This window comes from Oncorhynchus mykiss, chromosome 3 (genome assembly GCF_013265735.2).
Source record: "Oncorhynchus mykiss isolate Arlee chromosome 3, USDA_OmykA_1.1, whole genome shotgun sequence".
Lineage (NCBI taxonomy): Eukaryota > Metazoa > Chordata > Actinopteri > Salmoniformes > Salmonidae > Oncorhynchus > Oncorhynchus mykiss.
In genome coordinates this window covers 65,459,982-65,479,195 of record NC_048567.1, presented here as the reverse complement: position 1 = coordinate 65,479,195, position 19,214 = coordinate 65,459,982, and the positions used below count along the sequence as shown (strand labels likewise).

At 45.7% G+C, this 19,214-nt stretch overlaps 1 protein-coding gene across 2 annotated transcripts; it reads left to right on the top strand.

The window, feature by feature from the left end:
• The first annotated feature begins 2,685 nt into the window (after positions 1-2,685).
• ska3 (spindle and kinetochore associated complex subunit 3) lies at positions 2,686-6,911 on the top strand. 2 transcript variants are annotated; one of them, XM_021597708.2, is made up of 10 exons: positions 2,686-2,951; positions 3,065-3,129; positions 3,245-3,416; positions 4,041-4,485; positions 4,659-4,950; positions 5,073-5,255; positions 5,377-5,562; positions 5,753-5,844; positions 5,989-6,119; positions 6,325-6,911. In XM_021597708.2, exons 1-10 carry the CDS (start codon positions 2,846-2,848, stop codon positions 6,495-6,497), a joined length of 1,845 nt encoding a protein of 614 aa, XP_021453383.2. In that variant the 5' UTR covers positions 2,686-2,845; the 3' UTR covers positions 6,498-6,911. The 2 variants fall into 2 exon arrangements, with proteins under 2 accessions (XP_021453383.2, XP_036830846.1); XM_036974951.1 differs by lacking the exons at positions 2,686-2,951; positions 3,065-3,129; positions 3,245-3,416 and adding an exon at positions 3,654-3,834.
• The last annotated feature ends 12,303 nt before the right edge of the window (positions 6,912-19,214 follow it).

Sequence of the window (19,214 nt, the reverse complement as noted above, 5' to 3'; positions counted from 1 at the left end):
GGTGCGCTACTATACTGAACAGACGGCATTTTGTAGAATCAGCATTTGGAGAAGCATAGCACAAAGCTATTTATGATTTGAAAAATCTGCTGCAACAGCAGTGGCTGGGATGATTCTTCAAGATCATAGAGTGCCTAAAATAGCAGGTATTTAATCAGTATCAAGCATCATACATTTTGCTGCTATGTTTGTGCCAGATAAGTTATCCAAGGTTAACATAACAGATGCGGTTGTATTTTTACCAAGGTGAAATAAGGTTTTCTCTCTACACACATTTTCTGCTCGCTTAGGAGAGGAATGCAAACAGACATCTGACCTAATTTTGCGGTGTGATGTACCAAGTGTTGGACTAGATAGGGGTGAGCTTTGGATATGCAACTGCATTACAATTATCGCAAAATATTTTGAATAACAACACAACCTGTAACTATTTTAGGGTAAAACATTTAGGGTTAAAATCATTAGCCTGAGTACCAGTCTGTTTGTGCTATCATGCCAAAAATGTTTGGCTTGACAATGACAGCAATGGAGTTGGCAAGAGCACAAACATATTTGGGACCAGGCTAGAAAATCATTAACTTCATGTCTATTTTACAAACTATTTTAGTCTGACAGTTGGACAAAGCATGGCTCCCAGGCAAACAATTTTGTTCTTTGAACTTCATGTCTAATTTTGTTAAACTCCATACACTGTGTGCAAATGATTTACACATTCAATGGTTAGAGATATTGAGAGTTGAACATAATGATAACTGTTGCCTGTTGGGCATTGTGTGCTGATGGCTGACCACGCCCTGACCCCCACTGACCTGGACACAGAACTCCCTCATCTCCCAGCGGTTGGACTTGTGGCTCTGGACCAGCTCCTCCAGCAGGATTGGCTGGTCCGTCAGTGCCGACACCCCCATCAGCCTGCTGTGGAGCATTGTCAACTGCCTCGCCAGCCGGTGCTCCAGGACGTACTGGAGGACACCTCTGTCTCCCGCTTGGTGAACTCCGACTGTGCCCTGACGGCCACGCCCAGCTGGTAGTAGACCGCGGCCAGGTCGTCCTCCAGGAGATGGACCTCTTGGCCAGTCAGAAGACCCTGCCCTACAGCACCCAGCTCCTGGTCTATGTAGTCCAGATTCTTCATGGCCAGGTCTGTCTCGTCAGCTAAGGCACTGCCACCCAGGTAGGTACAGATGCCCTCCACAAGGGTCCTCATGGTCTGCATGTAGCCCGCCGGCTCCAGCACCTTGCCAAACATTGCCATGGCTAGAACTAGATGGATTTACTTAATAAATATATGTTCATTGTGAAACAGCCAACTGATTCTGGTGCTGAGGAAAGAAGAGGCATACAAATTATAGGCCAATACTCCACTGTAGTTGATACAGTAGGCCAATATCTACTAACTAACCATAATATCAGCTTACCATATCCACTGTACATACCTTTGATATTCAGAATAACTTGTAAACTTGCTGTGCTCCATTACTGTGCTCCATTACTCATCTGTCAGAAGGTCCCTCCACCTCCCAGCTCTAACCTTCCTCTGCACTCATCCCCATATTGTTTTTATTTACTGTTCTGCTCTTTTGCACACCAGTATTTCTACTTGCACATCATCATCTGAACATCTATCACTCCAGTGTTAATTTGCTAAATTGTAATTACTTGCTACTATGGCCTATTTATTGCCTTACCTCCTCACGCCATTTGCACACACTGTATATAGACTTTCTTTTTTTCTATTGTGTTATTGACTGTACACTTGTTAAATTCCATGTGTAACTCTGTGTTGTTGTTTGTGTCACACTGCTTTGCTTTATCTTGGCCAGGTCACAGTTGTAAATCAGAACTTGTTCTCAACTAGCCTACCTGGTTAAACAAAGGGGAAATAAAACATAACAAAATAAGCAAAGGAAGTGAGTCTAAAGTAAATTTAAAGAGGTATAGAAATTTTTTTACTCATGGATGTTACAAATGTAACCTATAATATGTGGACATCTATAAGTACCTAGGTGTCTGGCTAGACTGTAAACTCTCCTTCCAGACTCATATCAAACACCTCCAATCTAAAATCAAATCTAGAGTCGGCTTTCTATTTCTATCTGAGCAGCTAACCGAATGCTGCAGCTGTACATAGTCTATCGGTAAATAGCCCACCCAATTTTACCTACCTCATCCCCATACTGTTTGTATTTATTTACTTCTCTGCTCTTTTGCACACCAATACCTGTACATGACCATCTGATCATTTATCACTCCAGCGTTAATCTGCAAAATTGAAATTATTCGCCTACCTCCTCATGCCTTTTGCACACAATGTATACAGACTCTCTTTTTTTTCTACTGTGTTATTGACTTGTTAATTGTTTACTCCATGTGTAACTCTGTGTTGTCTGTTCACACTGCTATGCTTTATCTTGGCCAGGTCGCAGTTGCAAATGAGAACTGGTTCTCAACTAGCCTACCTGGTTAAATAAAGGTGAAATAAAAAATAAAAATAAATTAATGTTCCTTTGGAAGTGTATTACAAACTCTTGGCTTTGAAGTTTGCTTATTGATTATTTTGTGAGTCCACCACACAATTATTCTAAAATGATCTCTTGACCATATCGTTAACAAAAGATACTGTATATATCGAAGTCGTCAAGGACGGCAGGTGGCAGAATTGCATTTAGCTCGAGATGCTTTCTCTTCTTCGGTCTTGAGAGTCCTGAATAAACCTACTTCCGTTAGGTTCCGGATGTGGCGCCAAATTTGAAAAATATTCCTGTTTCAATTTATATGAACGTAAACAGACAGCGAAAATTGACGTTGAAGATAATACTACTTTTAGAAACATATCTGCAAACAAATGGACTCGTCGGCACGTTTTTTCACTAAGTTGCGAAACCTAGCCGTGAATTTGGAGACCGAAACTGCCAGTCTTCAACAGGCACACCAGAACTACGACGATGAAGGTAACGTTATGAAACAGACTTCCACGCAAATTTTATTTCGGCTAATGTGTCTAGTCAGTCAATGCACCACCAGTGACTAGTGTATTCTTGTATACTGTAAAATCGTGTTTCAGATCATAGCACTGAGAGTGCAGTGGGAGTTCTGCAAGAGCTGCACTCCGAGGTCAGGGGACTCAAGGTAACTGTCAATTTAGCACCTGCTGAGCTGTTTGAACAGCTCTGTGTAGCTTATATAGCTATGTGATTCATTAGTATACAGATATTTACATAACTGGCTTGTTTTGCATGCCCAGGGCCAGGTGAAGGAGCAGCTGGTGCGCCAGCAGGCAGGGGAGAATGATTTGAGGAGCTTTATAAAGATGTGTATGGTGCTGAAGCAGAGGACCACAGAGGACATCCAGAGACTGATGAGACACTATGAAAAATATGGCTACAGAGCGCCTAAGAGCACACAGAAACAGTCAGGTAGGAAAGTATCTCTATTTAACACTTCACGTAGTATGTCAATCATTCAGTGTTTGGTTTGGTTTACTTGATATGCACTCAGTGTACAAAACATTATGGACACCTGCTCTTTCTATGACATAGCTTCAACCTGGTTAGTCTATGATCCCTTATTGATGTCACCTGTTAAAGCCACTTCAATCAGTGTAGATGAAGGGGAAGAGAGGTTAAATAAGGATTTTTAAGCCTTGAGATTGTGTATGTGTGCCATTCAGAGGGTGGATGGGCAAGTCAACATGGGCCAGCATTCAATTGGAACGCTTTCGACACGTTGTAGTCTATGCCTGACTAATTGAGGCTGTTCAATGCAAAAGGACTTGTAACAATTTCAACAGAAGATTTGACAAAAACAAATTTACTTGAACAGTGCAGATGCAAAGTTTGGTAACAGAATGACGGCACAAATTAGTCCTTATGCGTAGTGGTATGATTTTTAACTTTGCAATCATTGGTTTTTGTTTGACATTTTAATGTGTAAAATCTGAGTTTCAGCATCAATCTGTTACTGTGGAATTGCCCATTTCTATCTGAATGTTCTCCTCCTGACCTGTTGGTTTATCTAGATATCTTGTCTCTCTCCCACAGAGTCGAGCGGCCAGGAGGCAGAAGCTTCAGAGAAAGAGGACGAGGGTGAGACCGAGGGAGGAGAGGAGGACCAGGAGAAAGGAGAGGGATACCTCACCTCAGTGACCCCTCTGAAGATGCCCCCTCCGCCCTTCATTGACCCCTTGCGCACCCCCCAGCTCTCTGACTTCGGCCTGTCGGAGATCCACCTGAAGAGGGTGTTGGGTGGCACAGTGTTTTCCAGCGCTGAGGCCCCCATGCCCATGATGACCCTCCCTCTGCCGTCTCTAGTCCTAGCCATGCAGCCACCCATGCCCAAAACGCCCAAGTGCACCTTGCGTATGGACGAAGATGACGACCTCCTGACCCCCCGCATGGTCGACTTTGGCCTCACGGAACACACTGTGTGTCTCAACAATGACTTCACCATGGACCTGCAGCGCAAGAAGCCCACAAAGCCTCTCAGGTGTGTAGTATAATACTGTTCTGTCTGTCTCTGATTGACTTTCAAATCCACTACTTGGCTGGTTAACAGCTTCCAAAGTTTCACCCAAGTTCCTACAAAAATTAATAAGTCAGCCTTCTTAAGTAGAATGTCCTGTGCTCTTAGTCTTATGAATCGTGCTGTTTTGTTAACAGCTCAGCAGTGTCCTTGGGCTTGGGAGTAATGTCACAGAGACCGGCACATGTCCTCTCCACTCCACCATCAAACTCCATGATGTACAGCCTGGCTACCATGGAGTCCCCCGAGCCGCCTGTATTTTGCACCCCAGGTCTGAAGATAACAAAGTCTCAGCGACACGCTCTGTCCCCTCCTCTGCAGGGAGAGATTGACCCAGAGTCCCCCTGTCGCCTTGGCAACCACCAAGCCACCCCTGAGGTCCCAGCATTTGAGACACCATACATCAACAGACTCCTTAGCACCAGAAAGGTGTGTGTTACTGTCAGTTGGTCAACGTGTCTTTGTTTATGCATTTATCTATTTATGGAGACCATAGACCATAAACTACAAATTTCACTCAAATATAGTGAGTAACTGTCATGTTGTTACAGGGTGAGAGAAACACACAGGCAGATGAAGACCAAGATCACTCAGAACTTCCAACCTCCAATAGAGGCTCCAGTCAAGCCTGGTCATATAATGTGTCAGAGATATCAATCATTGGATGTACAGAGGAAAAACTTACACCAGAGATGCCAAGCCTAGAGTCTTTTCTGGGCAGCTCTCTACCCTATGTAAGCTGAAACTGCTATAAAGGCCCTTGAGTGCTTACTTTTCCCCTGTTGCTGATGATGTTGGTATAGTTAAGTTTGAGTGTATATATTTTGCCTCACTGTCTCATCTCTCTGACTGTAGAGGGGTGGCGGTGGAACCAGTGGAGAGCAGACTATGGGGTCAGGAGAGCCCCCTCTCTCTTTCCTGGATCAGGATGGTCCCACCCAGACATTCAACCTGGGGACCCCACGGGTCAGAGGGGACTACCCCGAGCCATCCACCCCTGAGATGCCGGACCTAAGCTCTGTCACACAGGACATCTTTAAGGTGAGTGGACTGGAGACTTGTGGGATTCAGAGTATGGAGTAGATATGGGAACTGTGCCTTCCCTGTCCAGACAGTGGAGAAAAATGCTTTGTCTGTATTACTAAGTGTGAATGTTTGAAACTTTTAGATAGCGTTGTAATTATAACTACTGTGCTGACTGGTTCTGATGGGTTTTTCTTTCATCTTGCAGCTTATTTCCCAGAGCAAGAAGCTCCCCACAGCAGTAGTTCAGCCACACCTCAAGCTTTCAACCCTCCACACTGCAACAGGGAAAGAGAACAGGTAAAATCTTACGGTGTCAACAAAGAATGTAGAATATGGTTATTATTAGCTTATCTTCAAAAGCTAAACTGTCCTCAATATCAATAGATTACTTGACTTAAAATTACTAGTCATACCTCTGCTCTCTCTGTGTTGTTCCTCCAGGGCTCAGAGTCTGGCTGTGGTGTCCGAGAGGGAGTTCCTCAGTCTTCCAAGCTATCTGAGACAGATTCCACTGTCCAGCCTCAACCAGGCCATTCAGAAGATCAACGGTGCCAAAGAGGAGCGAGGCCACAGTTAGTCACGGCTTACTGCTTTTGTAAACTATTAAAACTTAACTCACTGAAATTATGTTTTCATATCTCAAGTGGAGACACACAACTATGCCCACTCGGGGTGCTGTTTACATTTTTTTTCATTGCATTCCATGCCACTCTCAGGAACTTAAGTGACTGTCCTTCTGAAATTCATCTTATTGTGACGCTGTTGCTCCTCCTTCAGGTGGTGATGCGGGCCCTGCATGGTTTCTGATGGAGGAGCTGAAGAGGATCACTGGGGTGGGCACCAAGGCCCCCATGTACTTCCTGTGTCTGACTGAGTTAAAGAGGCTGGAGCATGTGCAGGGAGTAGGAACCAGCGCCATGTACAAGGTCCTGTCAAAGACACGTACCTGATCTGAAGTACAATGACATTCCCTGCCTTCTTAAACCTCCCAAAGGGCTCAACACTACTGAGTGAGGTCCTATGTATTGACTCCCCTCCTGAATAGGCCTGGGTGCCAGTCTGTTTAGCTATCATTCACTCCTTGCCACTGCTGTCATGCTAAACATTGGCATATGACAGAGTACAAGGAGTGAAATGTTAGCGAAACAGCCCGGCAATCAGGCTAGAATAGGCCCAAAATTGATTCATTATTTTATTTTCACCTTTGAGAACTGTACATATGTTTTGTCTTGGTCTTTTTAATTGTGTAGGTCCTTCTGTTCAAAATGCATGAATACTCAGTCGATTTAGCATTTTCGTAGTTTTCTATGTGTATAATTGGTCTGTGTGTAATCTCACTAATAAATACATAATTATGAACATGATGGCTTAGTTCAGGATTGAGTGATCTTTTTAACAATATAGCAATCAATTATAACAAGTGAGACAATTGAGCATTATAAAATGCATACACAAACTACAAAAAATCCCAAAGGAAGACATGGTAGTATGGTTAATTTCTACATAACAATTTGATGATTAAAAAAACGTCAGTAAAAAAATAACACTGATCTCCTACTTCTATGCAATTGGGGGACATGTTGAACCCCAGGCAGGCCTTCTGGTATCAATAGGGTCTCGTGCCCCAGGAGAAGGGGTTGCTCTGTTAGGAGGGGTGACGGTGATGTCCAGGTAGTCTCCAATCTGAAATCGCTGGGACTGTAAGGTCATGGCATCATCTGGACCCTTCCATCCGGGCAGTGCGTTGCCTATATCCTTCAACCTGAAACAAATCAATAGTAACAATATTTACAGTGTTGTCTGTGGCTGTTCATTGATATTACAGGGCAGCTCTGAATGTCAATCATCAGTTACCTGTAACCTTGTCGTTTTAGGTTCTGTGTAGACTATAGCAAAGGCTAAATATGCTCTGGGTTTTTTTGCATCAGGGTTAGACCTTTCACAAGACTTTCAGTGTGGCGTCCAACCTGAATTAAATGAAATAGTTTCATAAGCATACAAGGGAGGGACAGATTCTGAATGTAATTTAAGGTATTCTGACTGACCTTTTCTAGTGTCTATTCCGTACAGCTGGGGTGTATTCATTCTGCCAGTTGCAACTAAAATGTGTTTCTATTGGACATTCAGGTAGGTCCCTCTGTTTCATTCTGCTTGCTTAAGAAATGTTTTGCAACAGAATTGGCTGAATGAATACAGCCCTGGCGATAGTTATACTTACCAGGTGTAAATCTGGAGCTCACTCGAAGGAATGTTCCCATATGGCGGATGGCGTTGAAGAGGTTGTCCAGGGAGAAATGTTTGGAGAACGGGAGCGATTTGGAGAAGATGGAGGATAAGGAAAAAAGTGGGGCATATTATGAATAAACATGGAGTTTGGGATTACACAGGCCTTCTGAAAGATCTGGTGAAGGAGAAGATAATGGACAAGGGAAAAAAGGACACTGGAAATGGTTGAGGGAATATGGAATGAGGGATTTTACAGAACTTGTGGTAGAACTTGAGGAAATGGAGAGTGAGGATGAATTAGTGGCAGGTGCAGTGATAACTGTTGAGTTTAGAGGGAAGCAGTGTGTAGAGGAAGGTTGGCGTCAAGTGCAAAAAGAGGGATACGTGTTCCTGTAGCTCAGTGATGAAACCTGACAAGAGAGTGGATGAAGTTCCTGCAGTGAGAACCACTGAGGTCGGGCCTTGGTCCGAGGATGTAAAGGATGATTCTGGCCTTGTGGGAGTACAATTTGTGGAGAGAATGGATCCTTGCATTTTGGCTGATCCATATGTGGTGGTTGGGTGGAGAAGAGGTTGGGAACTGTTGAGTTGGTGAAGGTAACTAGGAGTGGACTAGTGATGATTTGTCTTTCTTCAGCCCAGAGGGAGCGGCGCTCCAGATCACGTAATTAGGGACAAGAAATGTGACTTATTTTGCTCTCCAGAGCTGGACACCGTTGAAAGGAGTGATAACGTAGGTGCCATTAAATGTTGAGGAAGATCAGTTGAAAGTGAAGATTCCCGGTGTCTGTGACGATTCCCAGTGTACTGAGCGTAGGTGTTGGCAATGTTCTCTAGTTGTGCTGTGATTGGCTCAGTGTTCTGTCCAGTGGCAATTTAAGAATGCTAATCTTGGTGGGGCAAACAAAACAAAAATGTGGGATGCATGTCAGCAAAGCCACTACACAACACTAAACAATACATTAATTGCACTATAATGGTGACAAACGGTGCCCACAAACTGTTTGGGCCTTCAGTCCCAACAGCAGTCCCAACACCTTACCACTGCTACACCTGGCTATCAGCAGAGCCTTGTCTGGCAGCGAAACAGTTCATTCAGCCTCATTTACTGCCTTTAAAAAAAACATAGCTGATATGGCTGACTTGCAAATGTGGTTTCTACTGACAATTGAGATGTACAAACTATGGCATAAGGGAACGACACGTGGATAAGAGGCAATCCGTAATTTCGATTAAGACATTAATGAGCGAGTTAGGATGGACATATTCATTACAACTATTTGTTCAGAACTTTTGAAATGTACAGCGACAGAATTCAGAACATGGGCCGTTCTTACAGTGTTCTCCCTGTACACCAGGTCAGAACCGTAGGATAATTAAAGGGGGCATTTAAGCAGACAATGAAAGCTCTTACAATATTCACTGATTACATTTCTCAAAAACAGGTTATAGGCTACATGTGCACCACCAAGTCAGAACAGTAGGTGAAATTAAGAGGTGAAAATAGACCAAATTATTAGGGTGAGGCACATTAACAGCTTACTACGCTATTAACAGCCTACTACACAACATACACTTAGTATTACTTTCTTAGCTACAGTACACATATCTCCCTGGCATATTACGTAATTTATGCAGCAGCATACAATACATTTTTGGACTCACCTTGTTGTGCTGTGCTCACAGCTGGCGTGGCGGTACTTCGTGGGCAAATTTTGTCATCAAAATCTGCCGTTCTCTGGATTTATGGTGCTTTCAAGACAGCAGGGAACTCTAAAAAAAAAAATCACGTTATGTTGTAGCTCTAGAATGAGGCCAATTGTGCACCGCCCCATGGGTCTACCGGTCGTGGCCTCCAGAAACAGATCCTGGACTCAAACCAAGATCTCTAGTAGCACAGCTAGCACTGCAATGCAGTGCCTTAGACCACTGCGCCACTCGGGAGGTCCCTGTCATTATTGAAGATGATTGAATTGACTTGAACCAGCAAGGGGTGTCGGTGGGGAGCAACACTCTGAAGTACTTGATAGGCAGGGTTGGGGAGTAACAAGTTACATGTAATCCGTTACATGTAAGGGATTACAGAACTGTTTTGCAACTGTTTTTACCAACACAAATATTTTAATCAGATTACAGATACTTTTGAAAAACTAGATAATTACTTCGAGGATTACTTTTAAATTCAGAGAGGACATTTTCGAAAAAATTATTTGACACTTTTTGTGCATCCCGGAGTTGCCAGCATACCGGAGTTGCCTCTTCACTGTTGATGTTGAGCTTGGTGTTTTGCGTGTACTATTTAATTAAGCTGCCAGTTGAGGACTTGTGGGGTGTCTGTTAATCCAACTAGACACTCTAATGTACTTGTCCTCTTGCACAGTTGTGCACCGGCCCTCCCACTTCCCTTCCTATTCTGATAAGAGCCAGATTGCGCTGTTCTGTGAAGGGAGTAGTACACAGCGTTGTACGAGATCTTCAGTTTCTTGCAATTTCTCGCATCGCCTTCATTTCTCAGAACGAGAATACTGAGAAGTTTCAGGAGAAAGTTATTTGCTTCTGGCCATTTTGAGCCTGTAATCGAACCCACAAATGCTGATGCTCCAGATACTCAAAGGAAAAAAGGCAAGTTTTATTGCTTCTTTAATCAGAACAACAGTTTCCAGCTGTGCTAACATATTTGCAAAGGGGTTTTCTAATGATCAATTATCCTTTTAAAATTATCAACTTGGATTAGCTAACACAGGAGTGATGGTTGCAGATAATGGGCCTCTGTATGCCTATGTAGATATTCCATTCAAAATTATTTTTTTATTTTTTTATTTCACCTTTATTTAACCAGGTAAGCTAGTTGAGAACAAGTTCTCATTTGCAACTGCGACCTGGCCAAGATAAAGCATAGCAGTGTGAACAGACAACACAGAGTTACACATGGAGTAAACAATTAACAAGTCAATAACACAGTAGAAAAAAAAGAGTCTATATCAGCCGTTTCCAACTACAATGGTCATTTACAACATTTTACAATGTCTACACTGTATTTCTGATCAATTTGATGTTATTTTAATGGACAAAAAAATTGCCTCCCTGGTGGCGCAGTGGTGTAGGGCACTGCATCGCAGCGCTAGCTTGTCCACCAGAGACTCTGGGTTCGCGCTCTGTCGCAGAGCCCAGTCTCTGTCGCAGACGGCCGCGACCGGGAGGTCCGTGGGGCGACGCACAATTGGCCTAGCGTCGTCCGGGTTAGGGAGGGCTTGGCCAGTAGGGATATCCTTGTCTCATCGCGCACCAGCGACTCCTGTGGCGGGCCGGGTGCAGTGCGCGCTAACCAAGGTCACCAGGTGCTTCCCCCGACACATTGGTGTGGCTGGCCTCCGGGTTGGATGCACGCTGTGTTAAGAAGCAGTGCGGCTTGGTTGGGTTGTGTTTCGGAGGACACATGGCTTTCGACCTTCGTCTCTCCCGAGCCCGTACGGAGTTGTAGAGATGAGACAAGATAGTAATTACTAACAATTGGACACCACGAAATTGGGGAGAAAAGGGGGTAAAAAAATGTATATAAAATAAACATGTTTTATATTTGAGAGTAGCGATGATGGCAGCTTTGCACACTCAACCAGCTTCACCTGGAATGCTTTTCCAACAGTCTTGAAGGAGTTCCCACATATGCTGAGCACTTTTTGGCTGCTTTTCCACTCTGTGGTCCAACTCATCCCATGGGTTGATTGTGAAAGCCAGATCATCTGATGCAACACTCCATCACTCTCCTTCTTGGTCAAATAGCCCTTACACAGCCTGGAGGTGTGTTGGATCATTGTCCTGTTGAAAAACAAATGATAGTCCTACTAAGCGCAAACCAGGTGGGATGTCGTATCGCTGCAGAATGCTGTGGAAGCCTTGCTGCTTAAGTGTGCCTTGAATTCTAAATAAGTCACTGACAGTGCCACCAGCAAAGCACAAACACACCATCACAGCTCCTCCTCCATGCTTCACAGTGGGAATCACACATGCGGAGATCATCCGTTCACCTACTCTGCATCTCACAAAGACATGGCGGTTGGAACCAAAAATCTTAAGATTTCCACCAGTCTAATGTCTATTGCTCGTGTTTCTTGGCCCAAGCAAGTCTCTTTTCTTATTGGTGTTCTTTTCTTAATAGTGGTTTGTTTGCAGCAATTCGACCATGAAGGCCTGATTCACGCAGTCTCCTCTGAACAGTTGATGTTGATCTTGATCTTGAATGAGTAGGCGTGTCCAAACTTTTGACTGGTACTTTATATATATATATATACACAGTGTATTCGGAAAGTATTCAGACTCCTTTACTTTTCCATATTTTGTTACATTATAGCCTTATTCTGAAATTGATTAATTTCCATTTTTATTTACATAAGTATTCAGACCCTTTGAGATTTGACTCGAAATTGAGCTCAGGTTTCTACAAGTTGATTTGCGTCCATCTGTGGTAAATTCAATTGATTGGACATGATTTGGAAAGACACACACCTGTCTATATAAGGTCCCACAGTTGACAGTGCATATCAGAGCAACAACCAAGCAATGAGGTTGAAGGAATTGTCCGTAGAGCTCCGAGACAGGATTGTGTCGAGGTACAGATCTGAGGAAGGGTACCAAAACATTTCTGCAGCATTGAAGGTCCCCAAGAACACAGTGGCCTCCATCGATCTTAAATGGAAGAAGTTTGGAACCACCAAGACTCTTCCTGGAGCTGGCTGCCCGGCCAAACTAAACAATCGGGGGTGAAGGAGACAATACCTCTCTCATCGTCGCTCAATGCCTAGGTTTACCTCCACTGTTTTCACATCCTACCATACCTTTGTCTGTACATTATGCATTGAATCTATTCTACCGCGTCCAGAAACCTGCTCCTTTTACTCCTTTTACTCTATATGCCTAGGTGTCTGGTTAGACTGTAAACTCTCCTTCCAGACTCATATTAAGCATCTCCAATCCAAAATTAAATCTAGAATCAACTTCGTATTTCGCAACAAAGCATCCTTCACTCATGTTGTCAAACATACCCTTGTAAAACTAACTATCCTACCGATCATTGACTTCGGCGATGTCATTTACAAAATATCCTCGAACACTCTACTCAGCAAATTGGATGCAGTCTATCACAGTGCCATCCGTTTTGTCACCAAAGCCCCATATACTACCCACCACTGCGACCTGTATGCTCTCGTTGGCTGGCCCTCGCTTCATACTTGTCCAAACCCCACTGGCTCCAGGTCATCTATAAGTCTTTGCTAGGTAAAGCCCCGCCTTATCTCAGCTCACTGGTCACAATAGCAGCACCCACCCGTTGCACGCGCTCCAGCAGGTATATTTCACTGGTCACCCCCAAAGCCAATTACTCCTTTGGCCGCCTTTCCTTCCAGTTCTCTGCTGCCAGTGACTGGAACGAATTGCAAAACTGAAGCTGGAGACTCATATCTCCCTCACTAACTTAAGCAGCAGCTGTCAGAGCAGCTCACAGATCACTGCACCTGTACATAGCCCATCTGTAAATAGCCCATCCAACTACCTCATCCCCATACTGTTATTTTGTTTTTGCTCCTTTGCACCCCAGTATCTCTACTTCCACATTCATATTCTGCACATCTATCAATCCAGTGTTTAATTGCTAAATTGTAATTATTTCTCCACTATGGCCTATTTATTGCCTTACCTCCCTTATCTTACCTCATTTGCACACACTGCATATATACTTTTTCTATTGTGTTATTGACTGCATGTTTGTTTATTCCATGTGTAGCTCTGTGTTGTTGTTTGTGTCACACTGCTTTGCTTTATCTTGGCCAGGTCGCAGTTGTAAAGGAGAACTTGACCTCAACTAGCCTACCTGGTTAAATAAAGGTGAAATAAATAAAACATGTAAGTTAAAAAAGGGCCTCTGTGGAGATGGGAGAACCTTCCAGAAGGACAACCATCTCTGCAGCACTCCACTAGTCAGGACTTTATGGTGGAGTCGCGAGACGGAAGCCACTCCTCAGTAAAAGGCACATGACTGTTTGGAGTTTGCCAAAAGGCACCTAAAGGACTCTCAGACCATGAGAAACATGATTCTCTGGTCTGATGAAACCAAGATTGAACTATTTGGCCTGAATGCCAAGCATCACGTCTGGAAGAAACTTAGCACCATCCCTACGGTGAAGAATGGTGGTGGCAGCCTCATGCTTTTTTCAGCGGCACGGACTGGGAGAGGATAGAGGGAAAATTAACGGAACAAAGTACAGAGAGATCCTCGATAAAAACATGTTCCTATCAGGTATGAAGTTAAGACCCAGATGCAGACGTCGTCTGCCTGGGCTCATACCTGTTTTAAAAAAAATATGTTTAACCTTTAGTTAACTAGGCAAGTCAGTTAAGAACAAATTCTTATTTTCAATGACGGCCTAGGAACAGTGGGTTAACTGCCTGTTCAGGGGCAGAACGACAGATTTGTACCTTGTCAGCTCGGGGATTTGAACTTGCAACCTTTTGGTTACTAGTCCAACACTCTAACCACTAGGCTACCCACCCGGGGTGCCGGCGGTGGAAGTTGGCAATGAGGGCTGGGTCCAGTATGTCTCTAGCGGGGACCCAGCACATCCCCACCAGGCCATAACCCTTCCAGCCAACCAGGTACTAGAAACCCCTCGTGATCCAACACTCAGGAGGCATTTCACCGTGTATGCTGGATGGCCATCGATGACACGTGGAGGAGGGGTGGGCCTGCAAACAGAAAACGAAGGGCTGTGAGACACGGACTTAATCCTAGACACATGGAAAGTAGGGTGAATACGGAGGGTATGGGGTAACAAAAGATAAACAGCAGTGGGGCTAATGACTCTAGAGATGGGGAATGGGCTGATGAAACAGTGGGAAACTTTACGGGACTCCACCCGGAGGGGCAAGTCCCAGGTAGCGAGCCATACCCTCTGCCCGAACCGATAGCATGGAGCAGGGTGTCCGGTGACGATCCGCTTGTTGCCTATACCTGGAAGTAGTCTTCAACAGAGAGCCCTGGGCTCTCTGCCAGGTACGGCGACAGCGGGGGATGAAAATCTGGGCAGAGGGATCGCTGACTTCCTCCTCTTGCTCGAGGAAGAGCGGAGGCTGATATCCCAAGGAACACTCAAAGGGCGAGAGACCTGTGGCAGAGCACGGAAGGGTGGTGCGAGCGTACTCAACCCATACCAGTTGCTGACTCCAGGTGGTAATGTAGCGAGGAGTCGTCTCTAAGTCCTGGTTGGCTCGCTCCGACTGGCTGTTGGACTGCGGGTGGAATCCAGGGGGACAGGCTAGTCGACGACCCAATGAGCGTGCAGGACGCCTTCCAGAACCGGGACGAGAACTGTTGACCCCGGTTGGAGACCATATCCACCGGGAGTCCGTGGATCTGGAAGATGTGCTGCACCATAAGCTGGGCCGTCTCCTTGGCCGAGGGTAGTTTGGGGAGAGGAATGAAGTTGGCGGCTTTGGAAAATCAGTCGACCACAGTCAGGATGGCAGTGTTGCCCGCAGACGGGGGAAGACCCGTGGGCGAAATCCAGGGATATATGGGACGGTGGATATGAGGACGGTGAGGGACAGGCAGTGGTTGGAGAAGACCAGCCCGAGACTGCCGAGGAGTCTTGTTCTGTGCGCAGACCGTGCAGGTGGTGACAAACACGGCAACATCCGGAAGCATAGTAGGCCACCAAAACAGTTGTCGCACGAAGGCCAGGGTCCGACGAGAGCCCGGGTGACAGGCAAGCCTGGAGGAATGAGCCCACTCCAGGACCGCAGAGCGGACAGTGTAAGGCACAAACATCCAGTTATCTGGGCCCGCCCCCTGGGTTCGGCTGGGACCGCTGCGCCTCCCGGACCAATTTCCCTTTTCCCCAACAGAGTGCTGTTGCCAGGCACGAGGTGGGAAGGATGGTCTCAGAAGGATGGTCTCACATCCGAAGCATCGGCCTCCACCACAAACTGACGGGAAGGGGTGCGAGTAAGGGAAGCAGAAAAGTTCTCCATATGGCCCACCAGAGTACTTGCTCCTACCGGTGAGCCTGGTCTTTTACCGGGAAAGAGGACACAAAATGACCAAAAGCCCCCAATACAGACAGCTCCTTGTGTTGATCCTGTGTTACCGTTCCGCTGGCGACAGGCCAACTCTGCATAGTTGTATAGACTAGGGAAACAGTGCCTCTGCCGTCTTCGGTGACTCTCGATGAAGGTCGGGAAACCTTGGTTGCTCTTGGCAACAGGACTGTCTGGGACTTCCGAGATGACTCAGAGGCGAGGTGGAATCCCTGGACGTGCAAACAAAATTTAAATTCCTCTCCATCCATCATTCCCACAATCGCCCATCGATGCAGATGGTCAAAGCGATGAGGGAGTCAAGATCCGTGGGTAACTCCTGAGCTGCAAGTTCGTCCTTAACCTTCTCCGAGACGCTGTGCAGGAAGATGTCGAATAGTGTTTCCTGGATCCACGCACTCTCCGCTCCCAACGTGTGGTAAACCACAACATAGTCGGCCACTCTGCGGGCGTCCTGCCAGAGCTGGATTAGCTTCCTGGCAGCTTCTTTCCTGGAGAACGGGGCATCAAAAACCTTCCTCAACTCTCCCACAAACCCCTCCAGACTCACTCACATGGCCGGCTGTTGTTCCCATACGGCGGAAGCCCAGGTGAGAGGACTCCCAGACATCAGCATGATGAGGTAGGCTATCTTGGAGCGATCCGAGGGGAAAGAGGAGGGCTGAAGCCCGAAATTGAGGGCACACTGAGCTAAAAATGCCTGACAGGTGCTCGGCTCTCCATTAAAGCGTTTCCGGGGGAGGTAACCAGGGCTCACGGGAAAGTGGAGTGGCCAGTGGAGCGGCACTGCTAACTGCCGAGTTATTGAGGGGAGGTGGGGTTACCACCGTGGCAGGCTGCCCCACAGAAAACCCACGAAATTGCTCCAGCAGCATGTCCAACACCCAGTCATTGCGTTCAGCCATGTTTGGACCCCCTCCATAAGACCACGAAGCAATTCCTCGTGCCTACCAATTGAGGCTCCTTGGGAGGAAATGGCGTTACGCAGCTGGCCCGGGTCTGCTTGGTCAGTCATGGCCAGTTCGTACTATCAGGTATGAAGGTCAGACCCAGATGCAGACAACGTCGAATTAACAATGGTTTAATCATCTAATAGGGCCAGGCAATAGACAGGTCAAGGCAGGCAGGGGTCAGTAAACCAGAGGTGGAGCAAAGGTACCAGACAGCAGGCAGAGTGGTCAGGCATGCAGGCTCAGAGTCAGGACAGGCAAGGGTCAAAACCCTTGGGCGAGAAAAAGAGAGACTGGAAAAAGCAGGAGCTGAGACACAAAACGCTGGTTGACTTGACAAACAAGATGAACTGGCAACAGACAAACAGAGAACACCAGTATAAATACACAGGAGATAATGTGGAAGATGCGTGACAACTGGAGGGGGGTGGAGACAATCACAAAGACAGGTGAAACAGATCAGGATGTGACAGCTCCAGAGCGCTCAGAACCTCAGACTGGGGCGAATGTTCACCTTCCAACAAGACAACGACCCTAAGCACACAGTCAAGACAACGCAGGAGTGGCTTTGGAACAAGTCTCTGAATGTCATTTAGTGGCCCAGCCAAAGCCCGGACTTGAACACGATCAAACATCTCTGGAGAGGCCTGAAAACAGCTGTGCAGCGATGCTCCCCATCCAACCTGACAGAGCTTGAGAGTATCTGCAGAGAAGAATGGGAGAAACTCCTCAGATGCAAGTGTGCCAAGCTTGTAGCGTCATACCCAAGAAGACTCGAGGATGTAATCACTGCCAAAAGCTCTTCAACAAAGTACTGAGTAAAGGGTCTGAATGGTTACGTAAATGTGATTAAAAAAAGGTTTAATGACTCCAACCTAAGTGTATGTAACCTTCCGACTTCAACTGTATATATATATATATATATACAGTATATACAGTGGGGAGAATAAGTATTTGATACACTGCCGATTTTGCAGGTGTTCCTACTTACAAAGCATGTAGAGGTCTGTACTTTTTATCATTGGTACACTTCAACTGTGAGAGACGGAATCTAAAACAAAAATCCAGAAAATCACATTGTATGATTTTTAAGTAATTAATTTGCATTTTATTGCGTGACATAAGTATTTGATACATCAGAAAAGCAGAACTTAATATTCGGTACAGAAACCTTTGTTTGCAATTACAGAGATCATACGTTTCCTGTAGTTCTTGACCAGGTTTGCACACACTGCAGCACGGATTTTGGCCCACTCCTCCATACAGACCTTCTCCAGATCCTTCAGGTTTTGGGGCTGTTGCTGGGCAATACGGACTTTCAGCTCCCTCCAAAGATGTTCTATTGGGTTCAGGTCTGGAGACTGGCCAGGCCACTCCAGGACCTTGAGATGCTACTTACGGAGCCACTCCTTAGTTGCCCTGGCTGTGTGTTTCGGGTCGTTGTCATGCTGGAAGACCCAGCCACGACCCATCTTCAATGCTCTTACTGAGGGAAGGAGGTTGTTGGCCAAGATCTCACGATACATGGCCCCATCCATCCTCCCCTTAATACGGTGCAGTCGTCCTGTCCCCTTTGCAGAAAAGCATTCCCAAAGAATTATGTTTCCACCTCCATGCTTCACGGTTGGGATGGTGTTCTTGGGGTTGTACTCATTCTTCTTCTTCCTCCAAACACGGCGAGTGGAGTTTAGACCAAAAAGCTATATTTTTGTCTCATCAGACCACATTCTCCCATTCCTTCTCTGGATCATCCAGATGGTCATTGGCAAACTTCAGACGGGCCTGGACATGTGCTGGCTTGAGCAGGGGGACCTTGCGGGCACTGCAGGATTTTATTCCATGATGGCGTAGTATGTTACTAATGGTTTTCTTTGGTACTGTGGTCCCAGCTCTCTTCAGGTCATTGACCAGGTCCTGCCGTGTAGTTCTGGGCTGATCCCTCACCTTCTTCATGATCATTGATGCCCCACGAGGTGAGATCTTGTACGGAGCCCCAGACCGAGGGTGATTGACCGTCATCTTGAACTTCTTCTATTTTCTAATAATTGCGCCAACAGTTGTTGCCTTCTTACCAAGCTGCTTGCCTATTGTCCTGTAGCCCATCCCAGCCTTGTGCAGGTCTACAATTTTACCCCTGATGTCCTTACACAGCTCTCTGGTCTTGGCCATTGTGGAGAGGTTGGAGTCTGTTTGATTGAGTGTGTGGACAGGTGTCTTTTATACAGGTAAACGAGTTCAAACAGGTGCAGTTAATACAGGTAATGAGTGGAGAACAGGAGGGCTTCTTAAAGAAAAACTAACAGGTCTGTGAGAGACCGAATTCTTACTGATTGGTAGGTGATCAAATACTTATGTCATGCAATAAAATGCAAATTAATTACTTAAAAATCATACAATGTGATTTTC